The sequence below is a fragment of the Vicugna pacos genome, chromosome 22, assembly GCF_048564905.1.
Source record: "Vicugna pacos chromosome 22, VicPac4, whole genome shotgun sequence".
Taxonomy (NCBI): Eukaryota; Metazoa; Chordata; class Mammalia; order Artiodactyla; family Camelidae; genus Vicugna; species Vicugna pacos.
In genome coordinates, this window is record NC_133008.1 from 27,539,501 (window position 1) to 27,560,726 (window position 21,226).

At 63.5% G+C, this 21,226-nt stretch overlaps 4 protein-coding genes across 5 annotated transcripts; 1 reads left to right on the top strand and 3 right to left on the bottom strand.

The window, feature by feature from the left end:
* Positions 1-255: 255 nt before the first annotated feature.
* CTXN1 (cortexin 1) lies at positions 256-2,037 on the top strand. Its single transcript, XM_031674070.2, has 2 exons — positions 256-634; positions 993-2,037. Exon 2 carries the CDS (start codon positions 1,013-1,015, stop codon positions 1,259-1,261), a length of 249 nt encoding a protein of 82 aa, XP_031529930.1. The 5' UTR covers positions 256-634; positions 993-1,012; the 3' UTR covers positions 1,262-2,037.
* A 1,334-nt stretch (positions 2,038-3,371) lies between these two features.
* On the bottom strand, positions 3,372-6,079 carry SNAPC2 (small nuclear RNA activating complex polypeptide 2). Its single transcript, XM_006206329.4, has 5 exons — positions 5,675-6,079; positions 4,936-5,055; positions 4,723-4,791; positions 4,119-4,428; positions 3,372-4,032 (listed from the first exon to the last, which is right to left on the bottom strand). The coding sequence occupies exons 1-5, from the start codon at positions 5,855-5,857 to the stop codon at positions 3,701-3,703; spliced, it is 1,014 nt and encodes a 337-aa protein (XP_006206391.2). The 5' UTR covers positions 5,858-6,079; the 3' UTR covers positions 3,372-3,700.
* Positions 6,080-6,768: 689 nt separating this feature from the next.
* On the bottom strand, positions 6,769-10,395 carry TGFBR3L (transforming growth factor beta receptor 3 like). Its single transcript, XM_031689801.2, has 7 exons — positions 9,996-10,395; positions 8,996-9,132; positions 8,592-8,915; positions 7,861-7,987; positions 7,626-7,757; positions 7,358-7,430; positions 6,769-6,903 (listed from the first exon to the last, which is right to left on the bottom strand). The coding sequence occupies exons 1-6, from the start codon at positions 10,063-10,065 to the stop codon at positions 7,363-7,365; spliced, it is 858 nt and encodes a 285-aa protein (XP_031545661.2). The 5' UTR covers positions 10,066-10,395; the 3' UTR covers positions 6,769-6,903; positions 7,358-7,362.
* A 129-nt stretch (positions 10,396-10,524) lies between these two features.
* On the bottom strand, positions 10,525-20,157 carry MAP2K7 (mitogen-activated protein kinase kinase 7). Of its 2 annotated transcripts, XM_031689855.2 has the most exons (12): positions 19,894-20,157; positions 18,125-18,172; positions 15,026-15,167; positions 14,799-14,865; positions 14,572-14,685; positions 14,369-14,488; positions 14,105-14,212; positions 13,832-14,011; positions 13,644-13,724; positions 13,378-13,520; positions 12,881-12,926; positions 10,525-12,746 (listed from the first exon to the last, which is right to left on the bottom strand). In XM_031689855.2, exons 1-12 carry the CDS (start codon positions 20,015-20,017, stop codon positions 12,612-12,614), a joined length of 1,308 nt encoding a protein of 435 aa, XP_031545715.1. In that variant the 5' UTR covers positions 20,018-20,157; the 3' UTR covers positions 10,525-12,611. The 2 variants fall into 2 exon arrangements, with proteins under 2 accessions (XP_031545715.1, XP_031545716.1); XM_031689856.2 differs by lacking the exon at positions 18,125-18,172 and having other exon boundaries at positions 19,894-20,156.
* Between the last annotated feature and the right edge of the window lie 1,069 nt (positions 20,158-21,226).

Sequence of the window (21,226 nt, forward strand, 5' to 3'; positions counted from 1 at the left end):
TGCAGCAGAAGAGAGGGCAACCTTACCTTATCCTGGATGTGTGTGGAGGGGGTGGGGGAGACGGTATGAGATAAGCTAAGGAGGCCTTCAGTGACCTGCTGCGGTCTCCTGAGGGTTGGGGTCCCCGGAGCTGGAGGCTCCTGAATGCTTGATGTGTTCCGGAGGCATTAGGATCCCCCAAACAGGGAGTTTGGGTGAGGGGTCAATCGCAGAGAATGGGGGTGTGGGGGCTGAAGTCGGGCTGGGGATTTCTGGGGTGCTGGTGGGGAGGGCGAGGTTCTGGGTGTTGATAGCTCCTTGGACCCGGGGGTCTCTCCAGCGTCTTGGGGCCGGGGCTCGTTCTCCCGGAGGGCGGGGCAGGGTCGCGAGCCCGCGCGCCGCTCCCTGCGCAGCCTCCGCCCCCCGCGGCGGCCCCGCCCCCGTCGCCATGGGAACAGCCGCGGCGGCCCGGCTAGAGCGCGGCTCGCCTTCCTCGGTCTCCGTCGCTCCAGGGGCGGGTGAGGTGGGCTGAACTCAGGCCGCCGCCGCCGCCGCCGCCGCCGCTGCCGGGAAGAGGCCGAGAGCGGAGCCCAAGCGGGTCCCGGAGGAGAGCGCGGCTGCAGGGCGCTCTGTCCCTGTCCCGGTCGAGGCCAGGGTGAGGGGCGCGGCGGGGCGAGGGGGGTGGGGGAGGGGGTCCACGGGACGCAAGAACAAAGAGAGGGGGGCGGGAGAACCGGGTCTCGCCCCCGCCACGCCGCCCGGGCCGCGCGTTCGCACCTGTTGTGCGCGGGCCGGCCGGGTCGGGGCTCCCTCTCCCTGCTCTTAGCGTCCCCACCTGCGTGCACGCCCGGAGTTGGGTGCCCGCGGGCCGGGCTTGGGCGTAGCCCGGGGACGGAGGCGCAGGCGGCGGCTGGGGCTCGGCAAGGTAAGGGGGCGGCGACGACAGGGCTACGCGGGGGCACGAGAGGGCGCAGCCTCATCCCCGCGTCCCGGGCGGGTCCCCTCCTCCGCAGGGCGCGCGGCGATGTGAGCCATGAGCGCGACGTGGACGCTGTCCCCTGAGCCGCTGCCGCCGTCGACGGGGCCCCCGGTGGGCGCAGGCCTGGACGCGGAGCAGCGCACCGTGTTTGCCTTCGTGCTCTGCCTGCTCGTGGTGCTGGTGCTGCTGATGGTGCGCTGCGTGCGCATCCTGCTCGACCCCTACAGCCGCATGCCCGCCTCGTCCTGGACCGACCACAAGGAGGCGCTCGAGCGCGGGCAGTTCGACTATGCGCTGGTCTGAGCTGTGCGGCGCCCCCGGCCGGCCCACCGCGGGGTCTCTCCCAGCGCTGATAAGACGGGGCGCCGCCAGGCCTGGACCGCGTTCAGGATCCTGACCCCGAGCCCGCAGCCCAAGGCGGGAGGGCGTTAGAAGACCAACCCCTCCCCGCTCAGACCCCTCCCATCTTCGTGCCTTTATCCTGCCCTGTCCTCCAAAACTCACCGGCCTTGCTGGCCCCGACTCTGAAGTCTGGGTGGAAAGAGAATCCTCCCCACCCCAACCCCAGCGTGTAGGTGGCTCTGCTATTGGCCAGCCGCCAAGCATGAGTGTCATGTCCGCTCCTGGATTTGGAGACCCCCGTGTCCCTTTTCCTCCCTCCCCCACCGTGTGGCCATCCTCACTCCCCCGCTGCCAGCCCCTCTTTAGTGTTGAGCCCCTCTTTGGGTTCTGGCCCCGTGGGGCAGGCTCTCCTGGGCCCACGGGGTGGATCCTGCATACCAATATGCCCTGCGCAGCTGGCCCCGGAGACAGAGCCTGAAGAGCGACAATGGCTGCTGTGTCCAGGATGTGTGGCGCCTTCCGTGTGGGGAGACCGTGGGCAGGCGCCCTCCTGCCCCTAGCCCAGGCCCTAGTTCAGGTCAGCGCGCTCCTCCCTCACCACCTCCAACTCTTATTTGTCTTCCTGCCACCTCCCTCTGATCCCTTGTGCCCTCCTCCCCACAGGCCCTCCCCCTGCCTTCTCATTTTTCCCTGCCTCTGAGCCGATGGTGATAATAAAAGCTATTATTGAGCGCTTACTGCATGCCAAGCAGCGTGCTGAGTTAGCTCCTCCTGCACATGTCCTGTTCCCTCTTCAGGACCCAGACAGTGAGCCCTGTTTGTATCCCTATTCTACAGGTCAGGGGATTTGGGTCCAGGCAGGTTGTGACTTGCTCATAGTTGGATTCTGGCCAAGCTAGAATTTGAACCCAGGGCTGACTTCTGCACACTCTTAACATCTGCCACGGGCTGGGAAGCACCCAGATGCATGCTCTGGGAGTGCTGATGTGTAGTCATCTCAGTCCCCTAGCGCCAGGGACAGCCAAGGCTGCCCTTCTTCCTTTGGACTTGGGGAGACGCTGGGGGTTGTGGAATGGACTTAAGCCTGGTAAGCATCAGGAATGGGGTGCTCATAGCCAGCCCTGGAGATTGTCTCCAAGAACTGGCATGGCCTCCTGGCCCCATGTCCTCACCTGTAGCCCCAAACCTCTCTGATCTGGTCCTTTCGCCCCTCCGTGAACATGTGCACTTTGGAAACTGCGGGTCTGGTGCTGTGGGTCATGGAGTGGGCTGGCTCTGCTCCACAGCCCGCCTGGGAGCTGCATTGTGAGCCCCCAGGGAGCCGTGTGCAATGTGTGTGGGGAGAAACGAGTGTTTCTATAAAAGGAAGGCTGTGTGAACACACAGGCGCTGCGAACAGAAAATCTACCAACTCGCAGAGGACTGGTTAGATTTTGGGGGAGGCTGTGCTGTGGGAGGACAGCTGGTTCCCCCACCTGCCCTCACCAACTGGTGGGGTCCCTTATGACCCTGTGCAGGGAGACCCAGCTGCACCTCTGGGAATTTGGAGCCTTTGACAGCAGCTAGGACTCTAGCCCCCTCGTCAGCACAGCTCTGCTTCCCCTTCTTTGCTCCTAAGGCCCCTCCAGCTCTCCCTCCCCCACTTGCTTCCCCAAGGCCACCTCAGGGCCTGGCTCCCCTCCCTCCAACTTCCTGCCATATGGGCAGCCCACCCCAACCCTCCTTGGCTGGTGGCCTGGCTCCTCTCACCTGGCTACCCTCTCTCTGCTGGTTTCTCCCCTCTTTCTCTATGCTGAAAGGCCCCAGGCTCTAAAAACCTTTCCTGACATCAGTCAGGCTCAGGCCTAGACCCTCCAAGCACCAACGGTTCCCTCATGACCAAAATGAGGTCACTCCAGATGGCATCGGACTGGACCTGGCAACAGCAGCCTTTAGTAATGACTGCGCCCTCCTCCCTGGCATGCCTCCCCTTGGTCCCTGGGGCCCCAAGCTATGGCTCTCCTACCTCTGATTCTCTCTTTGGCATTTGGGGCCCCCTCCCACCTTTAACCCACAGGAAAAAGAGGGCACGGGGGTTTGAGCAGAACTTTATTCACAGTTATAGAACACAGGATGCAGGACATCAGAAGGGATGAGGGGCGGGGGAGTATTTGATGGTGGTTTCAGCCCAGCCACCTGGCTGACCATCCCCCTGCCAATTCTATGGCTGGACCCCATACCACTATGCTTCTATTTCTGAGGCCCCCGCTGTGTGAGCATTTTAACGACCAACCTGTACTGCACACTGTCAGGGACCTTCCACTTTGACCAGATCCTCGTGGCAACTCAAGGCCAGCCTAAGCAGGACTGAGGGCTGGGGGGCTCACAGATGTCTGCTGTCTCCTCTGCCCACCGGCCCCCTCATCTTGCAGGGGGTGCCACCTGGCACAGAAGCTCTAGGGGCACCAGGAACGGGTTCAAGGGGCAGACCCCAGCTGACTGCCAAATGGGTATTGGTTTGCTGGGCCCAGCATTTCCAGGGGCCTGAGAGGTGGCCTGGCCAGCCGCCTCTTGCCCCCTGGAGCCTGTCCCATCATCCTCAGCAATGGATCCCAGGCTCCCACTGGAAGGGTCGGGCTGGGGGGCCGTCAGGCGTAGGAACGTATCCGACATATGTTCAACCAGGGCAGCGCAGGGCAGTCGGGACAGCTCCTTGGGAAGTGCCATGAGCAGGTCAAGGACCACAGCTGACTCTGGTAATGGATCCAGATGGGTAAGGGGAGGGTGGGGCTTTCCACCAGGGTCCCCCACCCCAGAGTCCCAGCACCCTCCTTCTCACCAGCTGCGGAAAGCTCAGGGCCAGGGCAGCCGCGGGAGATGGATGACAGGTACTTGTAGATCTTCTCAAAGTCCACATTGAAGTCTCCCTCAGCACACGGGCCAGCTAGGGACTCAGAAGATGCCTCTGGGGCAGGGCCTTGGGTCTTGGGGGCAGGGCCAGGAGCCTCCTGCCCTCCAGGGGCCTCAGGGCCCAGGTCCTCCTGCCCTCCAGGGGTGCTGAGGAGCAAGTGCTTGCCACGAGCCTGCGTGGGCTTGGGGGGCTTGGAGTGCAGGAGGCTGAGGGGCTCCGTGGCGGCGATGGTGAGCACCTGGCACGCAGGGAGGTCAGGGAGGGAAAAGCAGAAATCTTCCCACTCTGCCCTGCAGGAGACTGAGCCTTCCACCTCCACCAAATCCTCCCTGACACCGGGAGGAAGGCACCACATACAGGAGATGGCACAGAAGTTTGGACACTGAGGTTCAGGGTGTCTAAGGACTGTCCAGAATCACAGAGGGGGAGTCTGGCAAGAGGAATGTACCCAGGACTCAGGTCCCCCTTATTTAGACTCATATATCTGACCCTGTCCCCCAGGGACACCCCCATCCTGCCTGGGGGATTATACCTGTGAGAAAGCCACAGTCAAGGCTTCCTCCAGCGGGCCTGTTATCTTCTCAGCCAGATCCATCCACACCTGGGTGGGGCAACCATAAGGTAGGGATCAACCCTCAGGAGTTCCCCAAGTCCTACTCCTTCTGGAGCTCCCCTAACCATGTTATCCCCCTCCAACTCCCTCATTCCCCAGGGGCCGGCCCTGGGGAGCCTAGCCCTGCCTCACCTCGATGGGGGCAGGGGTTTGTGTTTCTCGGCGCCTGGAACCCTGTGGGCCACCTGGATGCACCCTCTGAATGGCCTCCCGGGCCACTCGGCCCTTGAGCTGCCGAAGAAAATCCTGGATCTGGGGAAGTGAGAGGAGGAGGCCAAGTGGGACCTTCTAGAAGCCCAGAGCTAGGCAGTCCACTGCCTGCTCCAGGCCGGCCACTGCTCCCTAACCTCCCGCTAACCTGGCGTTAAGGGGTTACAGTGACTCTGCCAGGGGGGTATCGGGCCAAGGCCCCTGGTGTTACCAGTCACCTGACAGAGGTAAGGACCAGGCTAGTTCTGGCTCCTCCCCGCGGCCAGGGCCCACCCCCATGCTAAGTACTACTCCATTCACCTCCCCATTTCCTGACTCTCGCTTCAACCTTATCCCCGCCCAGTCTCGCTGCGCCTTCCGCCCAGTCTGGGGCCTCCGCTCGGTCTTACTCGCAGTTCTCCCCGCCCCTCAGCCGCACCACTTCCCGCCCCCGCCCCCGCCCCGCCCTCAGCTTCTCGCAGGCACACGATACCCAGCCTCGCACTAGCCCCGCCTGCTCTGCGCTCATCCGGTTCCTCAGCCTCGCCTCGCCCCCAACGGGTCCTCGACCCGCCCACCCCAAGACCCCGCCCCCGCCTCACCCAGGGCCCGCCCCTCCGCTAGCCCCGGATACATCCTAGCCCCGCCTCCAGCCTTGCTCCCTTCCCTGGACCCCTCTCACCTCGGCCTCGCTCCGGCCCGGCAGCTCCAGGGCCAGCTCGGAGGCATCCGGCTCCGGCTGGCCCCGTCGCGCCTGCAGTAGTCGTAACAGCTGCCGTTTCTCGCGGGCGTCCCAGGCCGTGGCGCCGGTCACCTCGCCTAGATAGCGAGCTGGAGCCGCTCGCCGCCGCTGCGGGGGCTTCATGCCGGTGAGGCGGGTGAGGGCGGTGTCGGAGATCCTAGGCCGTTTCCGTGGTGGGCGGGGTTACGGGGACCGCTGAGGCCAAAAAGCCCCTCGCGGAGGCGGAAACAGATGGGGGCGTGGCTCTGCTTTTGCGAGTCAAAGGGACATGCCTCGATGGGAGATTATGGGGAGACTGGCCTCCAGCGCAGGCGGGGACGGACGAGACCCTCCCGCGTCCGCATTCTATCTCATTTGTGAACTGGAGCCGTGACCTTAGGTTTCTTGCCCTCCCTCCATTCCAGGACCAAGTCTTCTGAAACTCTTAACTGTTTTTTGCTTGACTTCTCGAAGAGGGTTGGGTCCTGGCCAGAAGGCAGCTACCCAGTCGTAGCTAAGAGCCCGAGCTGTGGGGTCGGCCAGCCCTGACTTGTGAGCAAGTGATCTGCCGTGCGGAGCCTCAATTTCTTCTACTGTAAAATGGTCCCGCCGTTGCCTGTGCCCCGGGAGAAAGGAGCTCGGGCAGAAGGGATTTAAGGACCTTTAGGCTAGACGGAGAGGAGACTGGAGCAGAGGCCTGAGGTCCAGGCCCTAGCGAGGGTAGGGTCCGGGCGATGGGAGTGGAGAGCGGGGAAGTCCTGGCTTTGAGAGGGCAGCTGGGCTGGTGCAGGGGTGGAGGAAGGAGATGAGGCTTATTTGAAACTTGAGCTGGTGAGCTTGGGCGTCCCTTTTTGTTTGGGACAAACTGCCCTTGGTCTCCCCTGGCCCGGATCTGCGCACCTATGTAAGGGCGTATGAGCCCCACTCCAAAGCGCCACCCCTCCAGTCTGGACCCCTTCAAGCCCGGAATCCCCATCCCCGCGCCATAACACAAACGGACTTCAGAACTCAGCAAGTCAGACCAGATGTTTATTTTGAGCCCAGGTGAGAAGGTGGGAGCGAGGGGTCGCGGGACGCAGGGATCGTGGTCCCATAGGGTCCGAGGTTAATGGCAGCCGGTCCAGTCCTGGCGGGCCTGGTCCGAGGCCGTGGCTAGTGCGTCTCCAGACCCTGTTGGGGGCGTTCCATCCCTGGGGAGGGGCGACTCAGGCTGAATGGGGAAGAGGACACTACGCAGGTCAACCCCTTCCCAGCCGATCACTGGCCGCCCCCTCAGTCTGTGTGCCGGGGTGAGTGTGGGTGCTAGGTCTGAAACCCGAATTCCCCTTGCCTAGTGCCTGTCTGAGGTGTTGAGGCCCCTTCTTGCGACGCTGAGCCTACAGTTGGCCGCCCGTCGCCCACTACCTAAGACCGAAACCCACCTCCACCAAATGTTGTGATCTTTTGCAAGTTAATTTTTTCTTATCTCTGTTATGGGGATTATAAGAGTATCTACCTGAAGGTTTTTATAAAGATTAATGTGCGTTAAACATTTAGAACTCTGGCGGAGAGAAGGCGCCATGAAGTCATTATCATCACCTCCCTCCTCCAGCCGTCCTACTGGCCCCACGTTACACTCCCGCTTCTCCCTCCCCCATCACTTACCTGCCTCACTGGGGCCTCCTGGACTCGGGGCAGCTGGGCGAGGCTCTCGGGGGCGGGACCGGGAGTGCGGGCGCTGGAAAGGAGAGAGGCTGGCTGAGGAGCAGTAGGGGTTGCTGCGCGTTGGGCCGGGCCAAGGGCGCCCCCTGGGGGCTGCTGCAGGAGTAACGGAGACAAGTCTAGGGATGGTCAGGCCCCGGCTGGCTGGGATCGCGGCGACCGCAGATCCAGACGCGCGAGAATAGGCTGTGAGCCAGGCAGAGGTTGGTACCTGAGTGCGTGCAGACGAGGCCGAGCCCGGCAGCCAGAGCGGCGCCCAACACGAAGGCGGCCACCACAAGCGCTACCACCGACGCGGGAGGCTCCGGGCGCACAGTTCTGCCGGGGATGCCCTTGGGCGGCCCTGTGGGGAGTACAAAGCTAAGATTTCGTCCAGGCCCCAGATGTCCTCCCCACCTCCTCTTCTGGGCCGCAGGGACCCCCGCGGAGGACTACTGCGCGCTCACTGGGGGGCAGCCGCGGCACCGTGACCACGATGGGCTGCGTCAGCGTGTGCAGGTAGGGGCTGTCGGCACCTAGGCTCTCATCGCTGCCACTGCCGGCGCCCGCGCACGCCTCATCCGGAGGCAGACACTGGAAGGAGGAGGAGGCAAGAGACGGGGATATCAGGGCCCCGTTTCCAGGTGATGGTCCCCAGGGCTTCTAAGAGATCTAAGTGTCCGGCCCGCTACTGCAACTAGGAGTCACACTACTCGATCCCTGGAAATCTGGCCCCTTAAGGGTCCCTGAGTCCACCGCCTAAAATACACAAGCAGCTAGCAGCCCATCCACGGGAACTCCAAATTTCAGACCCTCACGGAGGTTACACAACCCAGCTCTCTGAGCACCTAACCTGTGAACCTCAGCTATCCAGAAATTTGGCCCCTCAGCAGCCTCCCAGCTCTGGAGGGATGTCAGAGCTCTGCCCATGAGGGAACCCAGTGCCCGCCCACTGCTGTCCCCTGAGGAACCTTGCGCAGAGCCCCATGGATCCCCTCGGACTTCCCGGGGTCCAACCCCAGCCTGAGAGACCCAGTGCCTCCCTCCAGTTCCGAGCTACCCCTGTCCCCAGACTCCAAAGTGCCTCAGTTCCCAGATTCCAAAACCTTAAGGGGCTCCTCCCTCAGATGCCAGAGCCTCTTGTGCCCAGCCTCCGATGGGCCAAGGCGCCCAGATTCCCAACCCTGCGCCCGCGCACCGGCGACGGCGGGGGCAGCGTCGGAGGTGCAGGCTTTCGGCGAGCAGGCATCCGGCGGGCTCCCCGGAGGCGGCGACAGCGGCTCAGCTGGCAGTGCAAGAACTGCGCAGAAGCGTTGAAGACGGGGCGCAGGCGAAAGCTGAAACGCGTGGGGCGGGAGGCACCCGGGAGCAGCCGCTGTGACGGGAAGGCGACCGAGGAGTCGGCGGGGCAGCCCCCTCGCAGCAGCGCCAGGGCGGGGCCGGAGGCCGGGCGAGAGGACGGTGTCACTGAGCAGCGGTGCAGGGCCAGGCCCCAGCGCGGAGAGGGACGGGCCAGGGCCGCCTGGGGGGCGGGGTCGCTGTCAAGATCGACCGCCCCCACCACCTCCCACCCCGTGGCTTCCGCGCGCCTCGCGTCCGCACCTGCACGAACACGCGGCTGTCGGCCGGGACCTCGAGCACCCCCGCGCGGCGCGGGAAGCCATCCTCTGAGTCTGACAGCTTCAGGCTGAAAAGGGGGCGGCGCAGCCAGGGCCCGGGCGCCGCGGGGAACAGGGGCGCTGGCGGGGAGAAAGGGTGGCAGAGAGGAGGGAGGGCGCGCTGCCCCTTAAGCCCCCCTGACAAACCTCTCCGCTGCCTTCTTTGGAAAATGAAAGCAGCTGTGGTGGAGGATTCACCCCTGCTCGGCTCCGAGCCTTGCACCAACGGAAAAGCTGCTGTGATATCCCCCTGGAGAGCCCTCTTCCCAGACCTTGATTGCTCTACCCGCGGTGGGCGAGGGAATCCGTGGCCAGGAAGGAGTGGAGGGGCGCCTGATGCGGAGGGTCAAGCTGGGTGAGGTCAGAGATCTTCCCTTTTTGGACTCTCCACCCCAAGGGCCCTGGGGCTGCTCTGTGGCTGCAGCAGAGCCGGTTTGCCTGGGGGTGGGGTGGGGTGGTTGCTGAGCCCACCCTTTCCTTTCTAAGAGTAGGCAGGTCTGTCATCAAGGGGAGGGAAGAAAAGCAAGGTGCTCTCCCCCTAGGCCACCAGGGTCTGGGACTTCTCCCTTTGTCCAGGTTCCTCACTCCCATGCTGAGGGCAGCAGCAGCAAAGGGTGGAGGCAACAGGGGAGTGTGTGAGCGCCCACCCACAGGCCACACCACCATACAGACAGCTGCCTTCAGGAGGCACTCAGCTGGTCCAGGACCATGGGCACACATGGGCCGCAGTAGTGTTTGCACAGACTGTGCCCATCCCACTGCCCTTGGCCTCACCGCGGCTGCTGGAGAAGCTGGGGATCCAAGAGAGCCTGGAAGACGGGGGACAGGGCAGACCCCACCTCCCACCCACCTGCTCCCCCAGGCTGGGTGGACAAGAGGTTGCACGAGAAAGGGCCACGCAGGAATGGGCCTGTGCTGGGCCATGTCCCCGCTCCTGTATGTACCAGGTGGCTGGCTGGACGGGGTGGCCAGCCCCAAGAGCAGGGCCAGCAGCAGGAGCCTGGCGCCCAGCATGCTGGACTGCCTGGGCCAAGGGCGTGCGGGGCGTGCGGGGCTGGCGGCAGAGGCACCAGTCCAGCAGCACCCAGGCTGGGCAGGTGGGCAGGCCGCCCTGTCCTTGGCTGGGTGGCCACTTGGGGAGGCAGGAAGTGGGGGCGGTGGACTGACGGGCCGACATCAGAGCTGGCGCCCAAGGCCTGCCAGGGATTAAGGGCTCTTCTCCCGCCTGGCCTGTGGCTATTGGGGTGGAGGTGTGTGAGGTCCCTCACACTGGCCACTTGATATGGGGCCAGTCACTACCAACACTACCCTACCAGCCCCTAGCCCTGCCTCAGTCTCCCATCCATGCAGAGGCCTCATCCACCAGAATGGTGCTGATCCACCAGCCCCACCACCCCCAAGGTCAGGGCTCACGGCCCCTTCGCCCATTACACTGCCAAGTCCTGCCCGGCTCACAACACACCACAGACTCGGTGGAAGAAAAGGGAAGGGTTTTATTCTCGAGCGTCTAAGGATTTACAAACGAGGGTGTTTCATTTTAAAAAGGGATGGGGCAATACTGGCAGCCTGAGAAGGGGTCGTGGGCCGGTGGGCCAAGCCAGGCCACCCCAGGCCCCTGCCTGCCTGCTCCGCCCTCTGCCTGGTCGAGAGAGGGATGGCTGGTGACTGGTGACGGAGGAGGAAGGCATGGGAGAGGCGGGGGAAGGAGAGGCTCTCGCTTAACACTGAAGGGGATGGGGCGGGGGGGACGGGTGGACACACACTCACAAAACAGAAAATAAAGTTAAATAAAAATAAACCCCGGCAGCTGGCCTTAGGCCCCAGCGGCCCTTGGGGCTAGCCACAAGGCCTTCCCGGCTACTCAAAGAGGGCCCCCGAGGCGGAGCCTGGCCAGGGGAGGCGAGGCCAGGCCCGTTTGCCCCCACCCTGCCCCCATCCCCCTACAAAGGGGATGGGAGAAAGAGAAGGTGGCCACCCCCCCCCCCCGACCCCAAGGAAGGCGGAGGCAGAGAGAAGATGACCGAGTACTTTTTCAACATGCGGAGTTTTGTGACTATCCTAGTAGTAAGGAGTCAGTGGGAGAGAGGGAGGGACAGGGATACCTGGTCTAGGTCACCTCGGCCACTTCCAGCGAGGCTCCTCACCTTTGGTGTTGGTTGGGTTTTGTGGGGTTTTTTTCTTTTTGTTATTTTGTTTTGTTGTCCACTTGATTTGCATGCATTACCAACAAAAAGGAAACACACTCCCTCCTGCTCTGGCTGCTGCAGGGCCCCCCCGGGGTGGGCCGGGGACTGGCCAGCTCTGGGTGAGTCGAGGGGCGCTCAGGGGCACCACAAGGGCGTGACAGACTCCACACGCCCAGCCCTTGGCCTGCCCCACCTCTGTCCCTGTCACACGTCCTCAGACCCCCACATCCACTCCACGCACCCTCAATCCCTGCCTCCCTGGGCCCCATGGGCCCCGCTCCCACCATCTGCTCCCACCCCCTCCTCCCTGCCACACCAGCGCCTGCCACCTGCCACCACTCCCCACACCTGCCTTCCCTGAAGGCCACCCTGTGTGGCCACGGCCCCGTGGGCTCCCTCCACACCCCCTGAGGTCCTTGACTCACCCCTGCAAGCTGTGGCCAGTCACCAGCCCGGAGGGAGGGCCCCCCAAAGCCCACCTTTGGGACTAGTCTCTCCCAGGCAGTGGCCCAGACCCCCATGGCTTGGTCCCCCGCCCAGCCCCCCAGAGCCAGTGGGCGGGTGGGGGCTTCCACCACAAGCAGCTAAACATGACTTTGGTAAAAGTTTCTGAAGGTACCGACAAACCCCATGAAAACAAGCTCTTCTCCTCCCCCCTCCCCCCAAACACCCCACCAAGTACAATAAAATACAAGAAACTCCAAAAAGGACCCCCTGAGATCAAAAAGAGAGAGAAAGAGACCAGCCCCATGCCGGCTGCAGTCAACGTCCAGCCCGCCTGCCCGGGTGAGGACGCCAGCCGACAGACTCATCGCTTGCCGGAGACCTAAGCGGACCCAGGGGTCCCGCCGGGGGTGGCGGGGCCTGGGCCTGGGCTAGGAGAGAGGCAGAGGCCGGGAGGGAGACTGGGAAAGCCGGAGAGGTAGAGAGGGAGGTGCCAGAAGAGAGGGAGATGGAGCCAGGGCGCGCGCGTGTGTGGGAGGCGGCGGTGGGGACTGCGCTGCAAGTGTAGGAGGGTGCGGGACGGGGGTTCTCTCCCGGCCCCTGGGGGCCGCCCCAGCCCAGAGGTTACAACTGAATAAATAGCGAGTCTGCTCGCGGCCTGCTGTCTTCCGTTCACAGTGTCTGTCGGGGTTGGGACGCGCACGGCCGGCTGACCCCGGGACGGGAAGGGCTGGGGCCTGATGGGCCCGTCTGTCCACGGCTTGGGGGCAGGGAGTCGGGGGTGGGTGGGCGCCCCCTACTTTCTGTCCTCAGCCCTCGGTGGCCGTCTAGGTCCCAGGGCTCCCCCGGCGGGCAGCTGGGTGGCCGGGTGGGGAAGGGGGGCCTGTGGCCACGCCCCAGCCCCCGGCGGGGTGCCCGCCGCCGGCTCGGCTACCTGAAGAAGGGCAGGTGGTGCTGGCTCAGGACTCCGCTTGTCCGTGGGGATTCGGTCTTCGCCATGACATCCTTGAACCAGGACGCCACGTCCACTTCCAGCGTCTCATAGCGCTTGATGAAGCTGTGTTCCTGGGGGATCCAAGTGAGGGGTGCAGCTTAGGACCAGGGCGTCTTGCCTGTTGGCCTTGCTTGGGTACTGGGTGTCCAGCTGGGCGGGACGGGGGGGTGCTTAGGACAGGCCTGGGAGAGCCCCGGATACTCACAAGTAGCTTATTATACTTTGGTCTCTTCCTGTGATCTTTAGTAAGGCTGGAGAGAGGAGGAGAGAGAGAAGTGAGAGCCGGGAGCAGGGCCTGGTGGCCCTCCCACTGAGTCAGGGGTCTGGGGGAAGAAGTGGCTGCTCATCCCTGTGCTGACAGCTGGGAAGGCAGGGAGGCCCCGGGGGTCTGCACTTAGGGCCCCCCAACCCCAGGGGCACTGTGATGCCTGTCGGGAAGGTGGGTGGGCTCCCCCGGGAAGCTCCGAGGGGGACATCCTGCTCACTCGAGCCCGCTCCCTGGCGCAGGACACCCAGAGCCCTCGGTCCTGGCGCAGCCTGGCTTGCTCCAAACACCCACAGGGCCAGATGCACCCCCGGGCTGGGTCCAAACCCAACCCTCGGCTCCCAGGTCCAGGCCTGGCTCCTGTCTGCAGGCCCCTCTGCACCCCCTGCAGCCTGGCCTTGCGTCGCCTCCCAGAGTGGAGGGCCGGGGCTCCTCACCAGTCTTTGACGAAGGACTGGAAGTCCCCCGAGAAGCCCATGTGACCGGGCAGGAGTGGGGGTTCTTCCTGTAGGACTTTGGTGAGGACCTCAAAGTCCGTCTTGCAGTTCTTGTAGGGAAACTGTCCTGTCGCCAGCTCCACCTGGGAGAGAGACGGGCAGGGCTGGGCTGGCCGAGGACGGGGTCCTGCCCTTCCCTGGCGCCTGCTTCCACACCCCAAGAAGACCCCATCCCTGGCCCCCAAAAGCAGCGCCCCCCAACTCACCAAGGAGATGCCCAGGCTCCACACGTCAGCCCGGATGTCATAGTCGGGTTTGGTGGGGTCAGGGGGGTCGATGCGCTCAGGCTGCCGGTGGGAGGTGGGAAAGGGTGGATGTACCCCTGTGGCTCGGGTGGGAGCAGCGCCCAGAGCCCTCACACCCCCACTGCCGGGCGCTGCTGAGCCCCACTTACTGCCATGTAGGCGGCGCAGCCCGCACTCCGCGTCTTGGCCTTGGAGTCAACCAGGCGGCCGCTGATGCCAAAGTCGCAGAGCTTGATCTGGCCCCGCTCGTCCAGCAGGATGTTGGAGGGCTTGACGTCGCGGTGGATCACGCCGTGCTTCTCCTTCAGGTAGTAGAGCGCCTTCACGATCTGTGGCGGGAACATGTGGGGATGCTGGTGACGGGGGTGCAGGCACGCGGCCGGGGGGCCGCCCGCCTGGCCACACCCCACCCGGCCACTCACCGCCACCGTCATCTTGCCCAGGATCCGCTCGGGGATGGGGCCCTGCATCCGCTTCTTGAGCTTCTCAGCGCACGTGCCCATGAGCTCCATGGCGATGAAGACGTCCGTCTGCAGGGGCACCGGGCAGCAGCTTGAGCAGGGGTGCGTGGCTGTACCCACCCCCCTGCCCACCCCAGGGAGGCTCCAGTCCCAGGAAGCGGCAGGGGCACAGGGCTGGCTGAGAGACCAGTCTGGAAGGCTTGGGGAGGGGTCCCCGGGGCTCACGTTGGTGATGAAGGTCCCGAAGCACTGCACGATGTAGGGGCAGTCGTGGCTCTTGAGCACCACATCCAAGTCCATGAGGATCCGCTTGTTCTCTTCCTTGTTCCCCGAGCGCCGCATTTGCTGCACAGGACAGCAGGCGCCTCAGTGCCAAACCTGGGGCACAGGGCCCACATGAGCGGGGACCAGGCTGGGGACAGGCTCACCTTGACGGCAATGACGTGCCCCGTCTTCCGGAAACGCATCTTCCACACCTGGCCGCAGGTGCCACTGCCCATCTCCCCCAGGTTCTCCAGGTCGTTGATTTCCGCCTGGTAGCGCTGGTGAGGAGAGCCAGGGCTGGGGGGTCCAGCGGGCCTCCGCTCCCCACCCCGACGCTGGACCTCCCAGCAGCATCTGGCCCACCCCTGGGGGGCCGAGGGAAGGGTGGTACCTGGCCCCCGATGGTCAGGTAGCCTGTCTGCTTCATGATCTCCTGCAGCTTCTGGTCAATCTCGATGCTGAGAAAACAGGGAGTGGGTGCCATGGGAGGGGGTCTGACCAACCCAAAGCCACCTCAGCCCCCTACACACAAGGGCTCCCATGGATCTCACCGGCTCCTCCCTGGGGATGGCCCCGCACTGACCTCCTGACCCTCCCCCGGCAGCTCCGGCAGCTCACCTCTCCATGCTGCGGGGCGTGAACAAGGCTGATGGGAGCCCCAGCATGTGGCGAGGCCGGGCGGGGGGCGTGGGGTGCTGCGGGGAGTTCTCGGAGGACGGTGAGCGGCTGCCCCCATCGTTGGCCAGTGGGAGCTGCAGGGCTGGGGGGGTGAGAACCAGGAGTGGGGAGGGGGTTAGCTCCCAGCTGGGCCCCTCCTCTCCCCCTCCTCAGCATCCCTCAGGTAGGCCTGCACAGCCCCCGCCCCCGGCACACTCTTAGGGTGCCTTCTCCCGCCCCCAAGACCTGGAAGCATGTGCAGTGGGCTGGTGGGGGAGGGGTGGTCCCAGAGGCTGAGGGTTCACCCCAAGTCTACCCTGACAGAGAAATGGGGCCCAGAGGCTGGCGGCATCCCTCAGCCAGGCGGCCTCCCCGCTGGGTCCCTTTCCTCCCCACCTGGGCCCAGAGCCACTACACCCACACTCTGGACCAAGCAAGGCGGGACCGCCGCTGGGATCAGCCTGAGCCCTGAACTTGGCTGCACAACATGAGTGAGGTGACCACCCTGGGGAGAGGGTGGGCGAGGGACCCAGGCTTCCAGCTGCCTCGCCCAGCATTGTTTCAGGGTCAGGGAGGGCCACTCTGGCCAGCAGCAGGGAGCCTCCTGACCCGGCCTGCAGAGCCAGGGCTGGCGTGGGGGCCAGGATCCCAGGCTGGGCCTGTGTCCTTCAGGTGAGGGGATCCAGGTGGCGCAGCCCCTCCAGGGGCCAGCGGCACTCAGGGGGGTGGGGATGGGCACTGGGCCAGGCGGGGAGTTTGGTTCTTCCCAGCGGCCTGCATGCGGACAGCTTGGGCATGCTACAGGCAGGCGGGCGGGCAGGCGGGCAGGCAGCGGGCACCCCAGGATGGGCAGGCGGCGTTAGGGGACGGGAGGGCAGAAAACAGACAGCGGGAGCTGAGACTTGGGGCCCAGCTGCCCAGGGGAGGCGCTGCAGAGACAGGCCAGAGAGGAGCCTGGGATAGGAGAGCAGGTTCCCTGGGGGACTAGGAGCCTCCCTGGCCAGGCCAGCCACAGGGTGGGGAACAGAGGTCAGCATGGCCTAGAAGAGACAGGTGACCCTCCGGTGAACTCTCCAGCCCCGGAGCCCCTAACATATAGCCTCCAGAAGGGAGCCCCTGGCCGGGGAGGCCGCTGGCTACAAGCAACCCCTAGGCTCATCCCCTTGCGGAGAGTAGGCTAGGAGGCCTGGGGCTACCATTCCCCACAGCCCTCAGCTGACGCCCCCTCCTCTCTCCCCACCTCCTGCACGGCCCACCTTTCCCTCCCACAGTTGTCCGCGCACCCAGTGATGTGGGCTCAGTGACCAAGGGGTAGAGAAAGACAAGGTTCAGCCACTGGCAACTGGGCACTTCCCTTGCCCTGTTGGCCCAGGACCTTGACCACAGCCAGAGCGAGGGTTAGGTCTGAGGCTGGTCTGCAGTCCTCGGAGGGTCTGGCAGGAGCGACAGAAGAGCGTGGGGACTCCAGGGACATGGCCGGGCCCAATGCCCTCTGCTGGCCTGGAGGCCTTTCCTTCTGTGCCCTCCCTGCTGTTCCAGCGCTGCTTCATTAATATTCCTGCTTTTCTGCTCAAACAGGGCCAGAATCAGAGCCTAGTCCCTCCCTATCTGGCTGGACGACCTCTAGGCTCTTGCTGGCCCTCGTGCTCTCCCAGCTAGGACCCTGGAGACACTCTCAGGGATCTGGGTCCCTTTTCTGCCCTGCACCGTCAGATCTCTGGGGTGAGGACCCCCCCACCGCACCCAACAGTCCTCCGGGCCCTCTGAGGGCTGCCCCAGAGCCCAGGGCAAAAGGTGTGGGGGATAGAGGCTTCCAGCTCTCCCCAGGAACTGAAGTGATATGAGGGGGCCCGGTGTAGGGTGTCTAAGGTGGGGGGAGGTATACAAAACCCCTGAGAACACAGTGGTGACGGGCCAATGGCAGGTCGGAAGGGCAGAGTGAGAGCAAGAGGCTGGGGTGGGGAGGGTGGAGGGAGAAAAATGAATGAGAGAAAATGAGAAAGGACGCTGGGTTGGGGGGGCAGGGGGCATGCGGCCATCAGGAGCCACAAACGCACCAGGCTGTCAGTCAACGCGCACGTGCACACGCACAGCATGGCACAAACCCCACGCACATGCAGACGGGAGACGACACACCACAGAGCCAGCTCACCCGTTTTTACACACAAATGTGTGCATGCACACACACACAGACACACACACACACACACCCCACCACAAAACTGCCCAATCTAGTCCCACTTACATACACACACAAGGACCAACAGGGCCAGACACCCACCCGGCCTCTCACACACACCCCCACGCACACAGATGTCCCCTCCTCATCTGCTCCCAGACCCACTGGCACCTGCCCTGGGGCCCTGGCAGGGCTGTTTACTTCCATCCCTGCGCTCCCCTCAACCTCCCAGGAGATTCTAATCCAATCCCACCTTCTCCAGAGGCTTCCTCGACTGCCCGTTGCCCCTCAGAACCCCCAACCCTGCTGCCCTGTGCCTTCCCTCCAAGGCACGGTGGCCCCTCCACTTCTCCCTACCCCCACCCCCACTGCAGCAGAGGGATGAGGTCCTTCCTGCTCACTACAGTGTCCCTGGGCCCAGGGCTACACAGCCTAGGGGAAGCAACACAGGTTTGCTGAACTGTTGAGGTGGATCAGCTGGCGCAGTTTGCGCACCGGCCCAACTTTCTCTCCCTCTTGCTCAGGCATGCTTGCACACGCACGAACACTCGTGACCCCCTTGGCAGGCGACAGACTCCCAGCCAGTGAGGGAGCCTGTTTCCTCCTCCAGGGAGTCCAAATCTGAGCCCGAGAGGAAGGGAGGAGCGGGAGGTGAGAAGACACAGAGGAAAAGACTGGGTGGACCAGACGCTGATGATGTGGAAAGACAAAGTGAGAGTGAGGGGAAAATGTGTGCATGCGCGCGTGCACACACACACGCGCGCGCGCACACACACACACACACACACAGCATGGGGGACAGGGGATGGCATTCTGCGGCCAGGGCAGCGGTTAGGTCAATGGTGCAGACGTCCAAGCGGCGATGACAAAAAGGCTGGTACCTGCTCGTTGGGACGGGGCAGGAGCAGGGCTTAGAGTGATCACAATAACTGGATGGGGAAAAGGAAGAAAAAAAAAACAACACCACGATAAATCACAACAGAAACAACTGATTCGTCCAAAAGAAAAGAAATCAAATCATAATGAGGAGGAGGGGGAGGCGCAAAGATGGGTAGAAACCGACAGAGATGGGAGGATGGGATGGAGCAGACACAGACACCTGGAAGGGGGCTCCCCGGGGGCCTGCTCGCCATGAGCCTCGCCGTGCATCACTCTGCATCTGGGACAGCCGCCCGAAGGAAGCCCAGGCCCGGTACCCAGGACTGTCTCATCCACACTGGGGCTGGAGTGGGGGGAGCAGCACTGTAGAGACCAGCAGGAACCCTCTAGTCCTGGCCGGGCTTCCTACCCCAGGCAGTGTCCAATGCCAGCACTACCGCCTCGGGCTTTCTCTGGACCCCCAAGAACAACCCCCATCTCCAGCAAGAACCCACGATGACCCAGGTTAGAAGAGGGAGGGATGGGGAGTGGACCCTACACAGGGATGAGGGTCAGGCTGGGTGAGCAGGGAGATAAGGAGGGTTCTTGCCCCTCTGTCAGGATGACCCCACAGGGAGCTCCAGAAAATACAAGAGTCATTTCAGAGGGGATTAAAAAAAAAAAATTTGCTGAGTCAAGAGAGACACAGAAAGCATGTGTGTGGGGGGCAGAATCTGATTCTCTCTGAGCTGTGAGGATCTGGGGAGGGGGTTCTGTATGATGTAACAAGGAGACTAGATGGGGTCGCAGTGATCCCAGGCCAGGTGTGGGTGTTGACTCCAGATGACAAGATGCCAGGGAGGTAGGCACTGAGATCAGGGAATCAGAAAGGAGGTGCAGGGGCACTAGGATGCCTAGACAGCATCACACTGGGGCCTCAGGTGTCCCTGAGCTGGATGGGTGTGGATGTGTGCAGAGAGGAAAGTCACTTGACTCAAGATGACAAAGTTACCAGGCTTGGGAGTTGGGTGTGTATTTCTGGAGGAGCCAGACACAGGTGCTAAAATGGTGGCAGTGAAACTAGTCAGAGGAGCATGGGGGACCTGGTGTATGTGAGTAGGCTGTATGTGGAGGGGGGGATTTGCTGTGACAAGGTCCCAGACAGGGGAAAGGGAGCTCCAGACACAGTTACAAGGAGGGAGGGAGAGAATCAACAGATTGGAGGTACAAGGGGTGGTTATACGTGGACAAGTGAGCTCAGGTGTCCCCAGGCCAGGTGTGTGTGTGCTAGCGTGAGTGGATCATCTGCTGAACCTGGATGACAAGAACCCAGCTGCGGAGCGCAGGGAGGGGGCCTCTTGACACAGTCCCTGAGATGCCGGGAGAGGAATCAGCTGGTCAGAAGGGATGTGTCCATGTCTACGGAAGGGCTGGATGTGGTCGCGGTCGCAGGGAGTAGGAGCACGGCTCGCGGGTGATAAAGGCTCTTGAGGATCACAGTGATGGGGGAGGATCAATAGACGGGAGGCCTCGCCAGGAGCCGGGTAACTAGGCTCCCAAACCCCGTAACGGGGAACCCTCAGGCAAGGAGAGGGCTGCCCAGGAGCCCGCCGGCCCCACGCGCCCCGGGTCACCGTGACCCTCTCCCCGCGAGCGGACAGCGGGGAAGGGGGCGGAGAGGGGGAGGAGCAAGAGCGCCCCGGAAGCAGGGGCGGGGCTTAGGCGCGGGGGCGGGGCCTCCGCAGCGCGCGTCCCGCCCCGCCCGCCCCCTCCCCCACGCCGCCGTACTTACTGGGCCTGGGCCGCTGGGGGCTGATATCCAGGTTGAGGTCGATCCTCCGCCGGGCCTCGCGGTTCTCCTGCTTCAGCTTTGCTTCCAGGCGGGACAGCTTCTGCTCCAGGGAGGACGCCGCCATCTTCCCCGCCGCCGCCGCCGCCGCGCACCGCCCGGCCGCCCGTCAGTCCGGCAGACAAACACCGCACTGCGCCTGCGCTGGGATGACCCCGCCGAGCCGCCGTCTCGCTCCTCACGGCGCATGCCCGCGGCGCGCACCCGCCCTTCACGCGTGCGAACCTCCGCGCGTGCGTGTTTCGTCCCAGCCGGAGGGATGACGCCACCTAGAGCTTGCGCCTGGCAACGTGCAAGTCCGCCCTCTATGATGCGCATGCGCGAATTCCCGACAGCTCCGGCAAGAGGCGCTGTGTGGAAATCCGTTCGCCTTTTCGCCCGGAGCGGTGGGTGGAGAAAGTAGCGCGCAAGCGTACAGAGCTGGAGACCAAGTCACCCGCGTGGCATCCGCTGCGCATGCGCATCCTTGGCAGTTTTCCCGGCCGCTGTCCCTGGTGGTCGCCAGGGCTGTTTGTGCCCAGGCTTGCTCTCTCTTCCTGGCCCGGCCTTCGCTGGCACCCACGCCTTCTCAGAACTGCCTTTCTCAACTCGGACAGTGCTTCATTAGGATCTCTGTTATGCTTAATTGCTGCCTCCTCACCGTAATTAGGCACCCATGGGAAGCCCTTTCCATTTCAGCAGCCCCAGGGTTGGCAGAGGACAAGCAGGAGAGGAGGGGTAGGGCACGGGCCACTGGGAATCCGACGGCGTGACCCCTGATCTCGGCGACTGGGGAGGGGGGGCAAGGTCAAGGCCAGGGAGTTCCAAGTCAGACTTGCCTGGGACATTGTAAGACTTCCCCAACCTGTTCTGCCCCCAGAATGTGAGCCTAGCTCCTGGACAATGCAGAAGACAAGCCCTGGTGGTGCTGCCACACGCTACACATTTTCTTTAACTGGTCTGAAGAGTGCTGGGAAAATGTCCCTATCTGGAACCCTGGGTCCCCCGGAGCACAGCTTGCCTCTGCTCTCTGGTCCCCCGGAGCGCAACTTGCCTCTGCTCTCTGGTGCACGTTTTGCAGACACCTTGAAGGTGGCTGATCCCAGGAGGTCAGGGTCAAGTAGGCTGTGCCTGTGCCTTGCCTGCTCCAGCACAGGAACACTGATGAACGTTGAAGGCTTGTGGAAATTCTTACGGGTGGAACAGACGCAAAACTGTGGAGCCAGGAGGATAACAGGGAAAGCAGAGGAAGAGCAGTTCTCTAGGAAAAGTTATGATGCTACCTAATTTCTCCTGG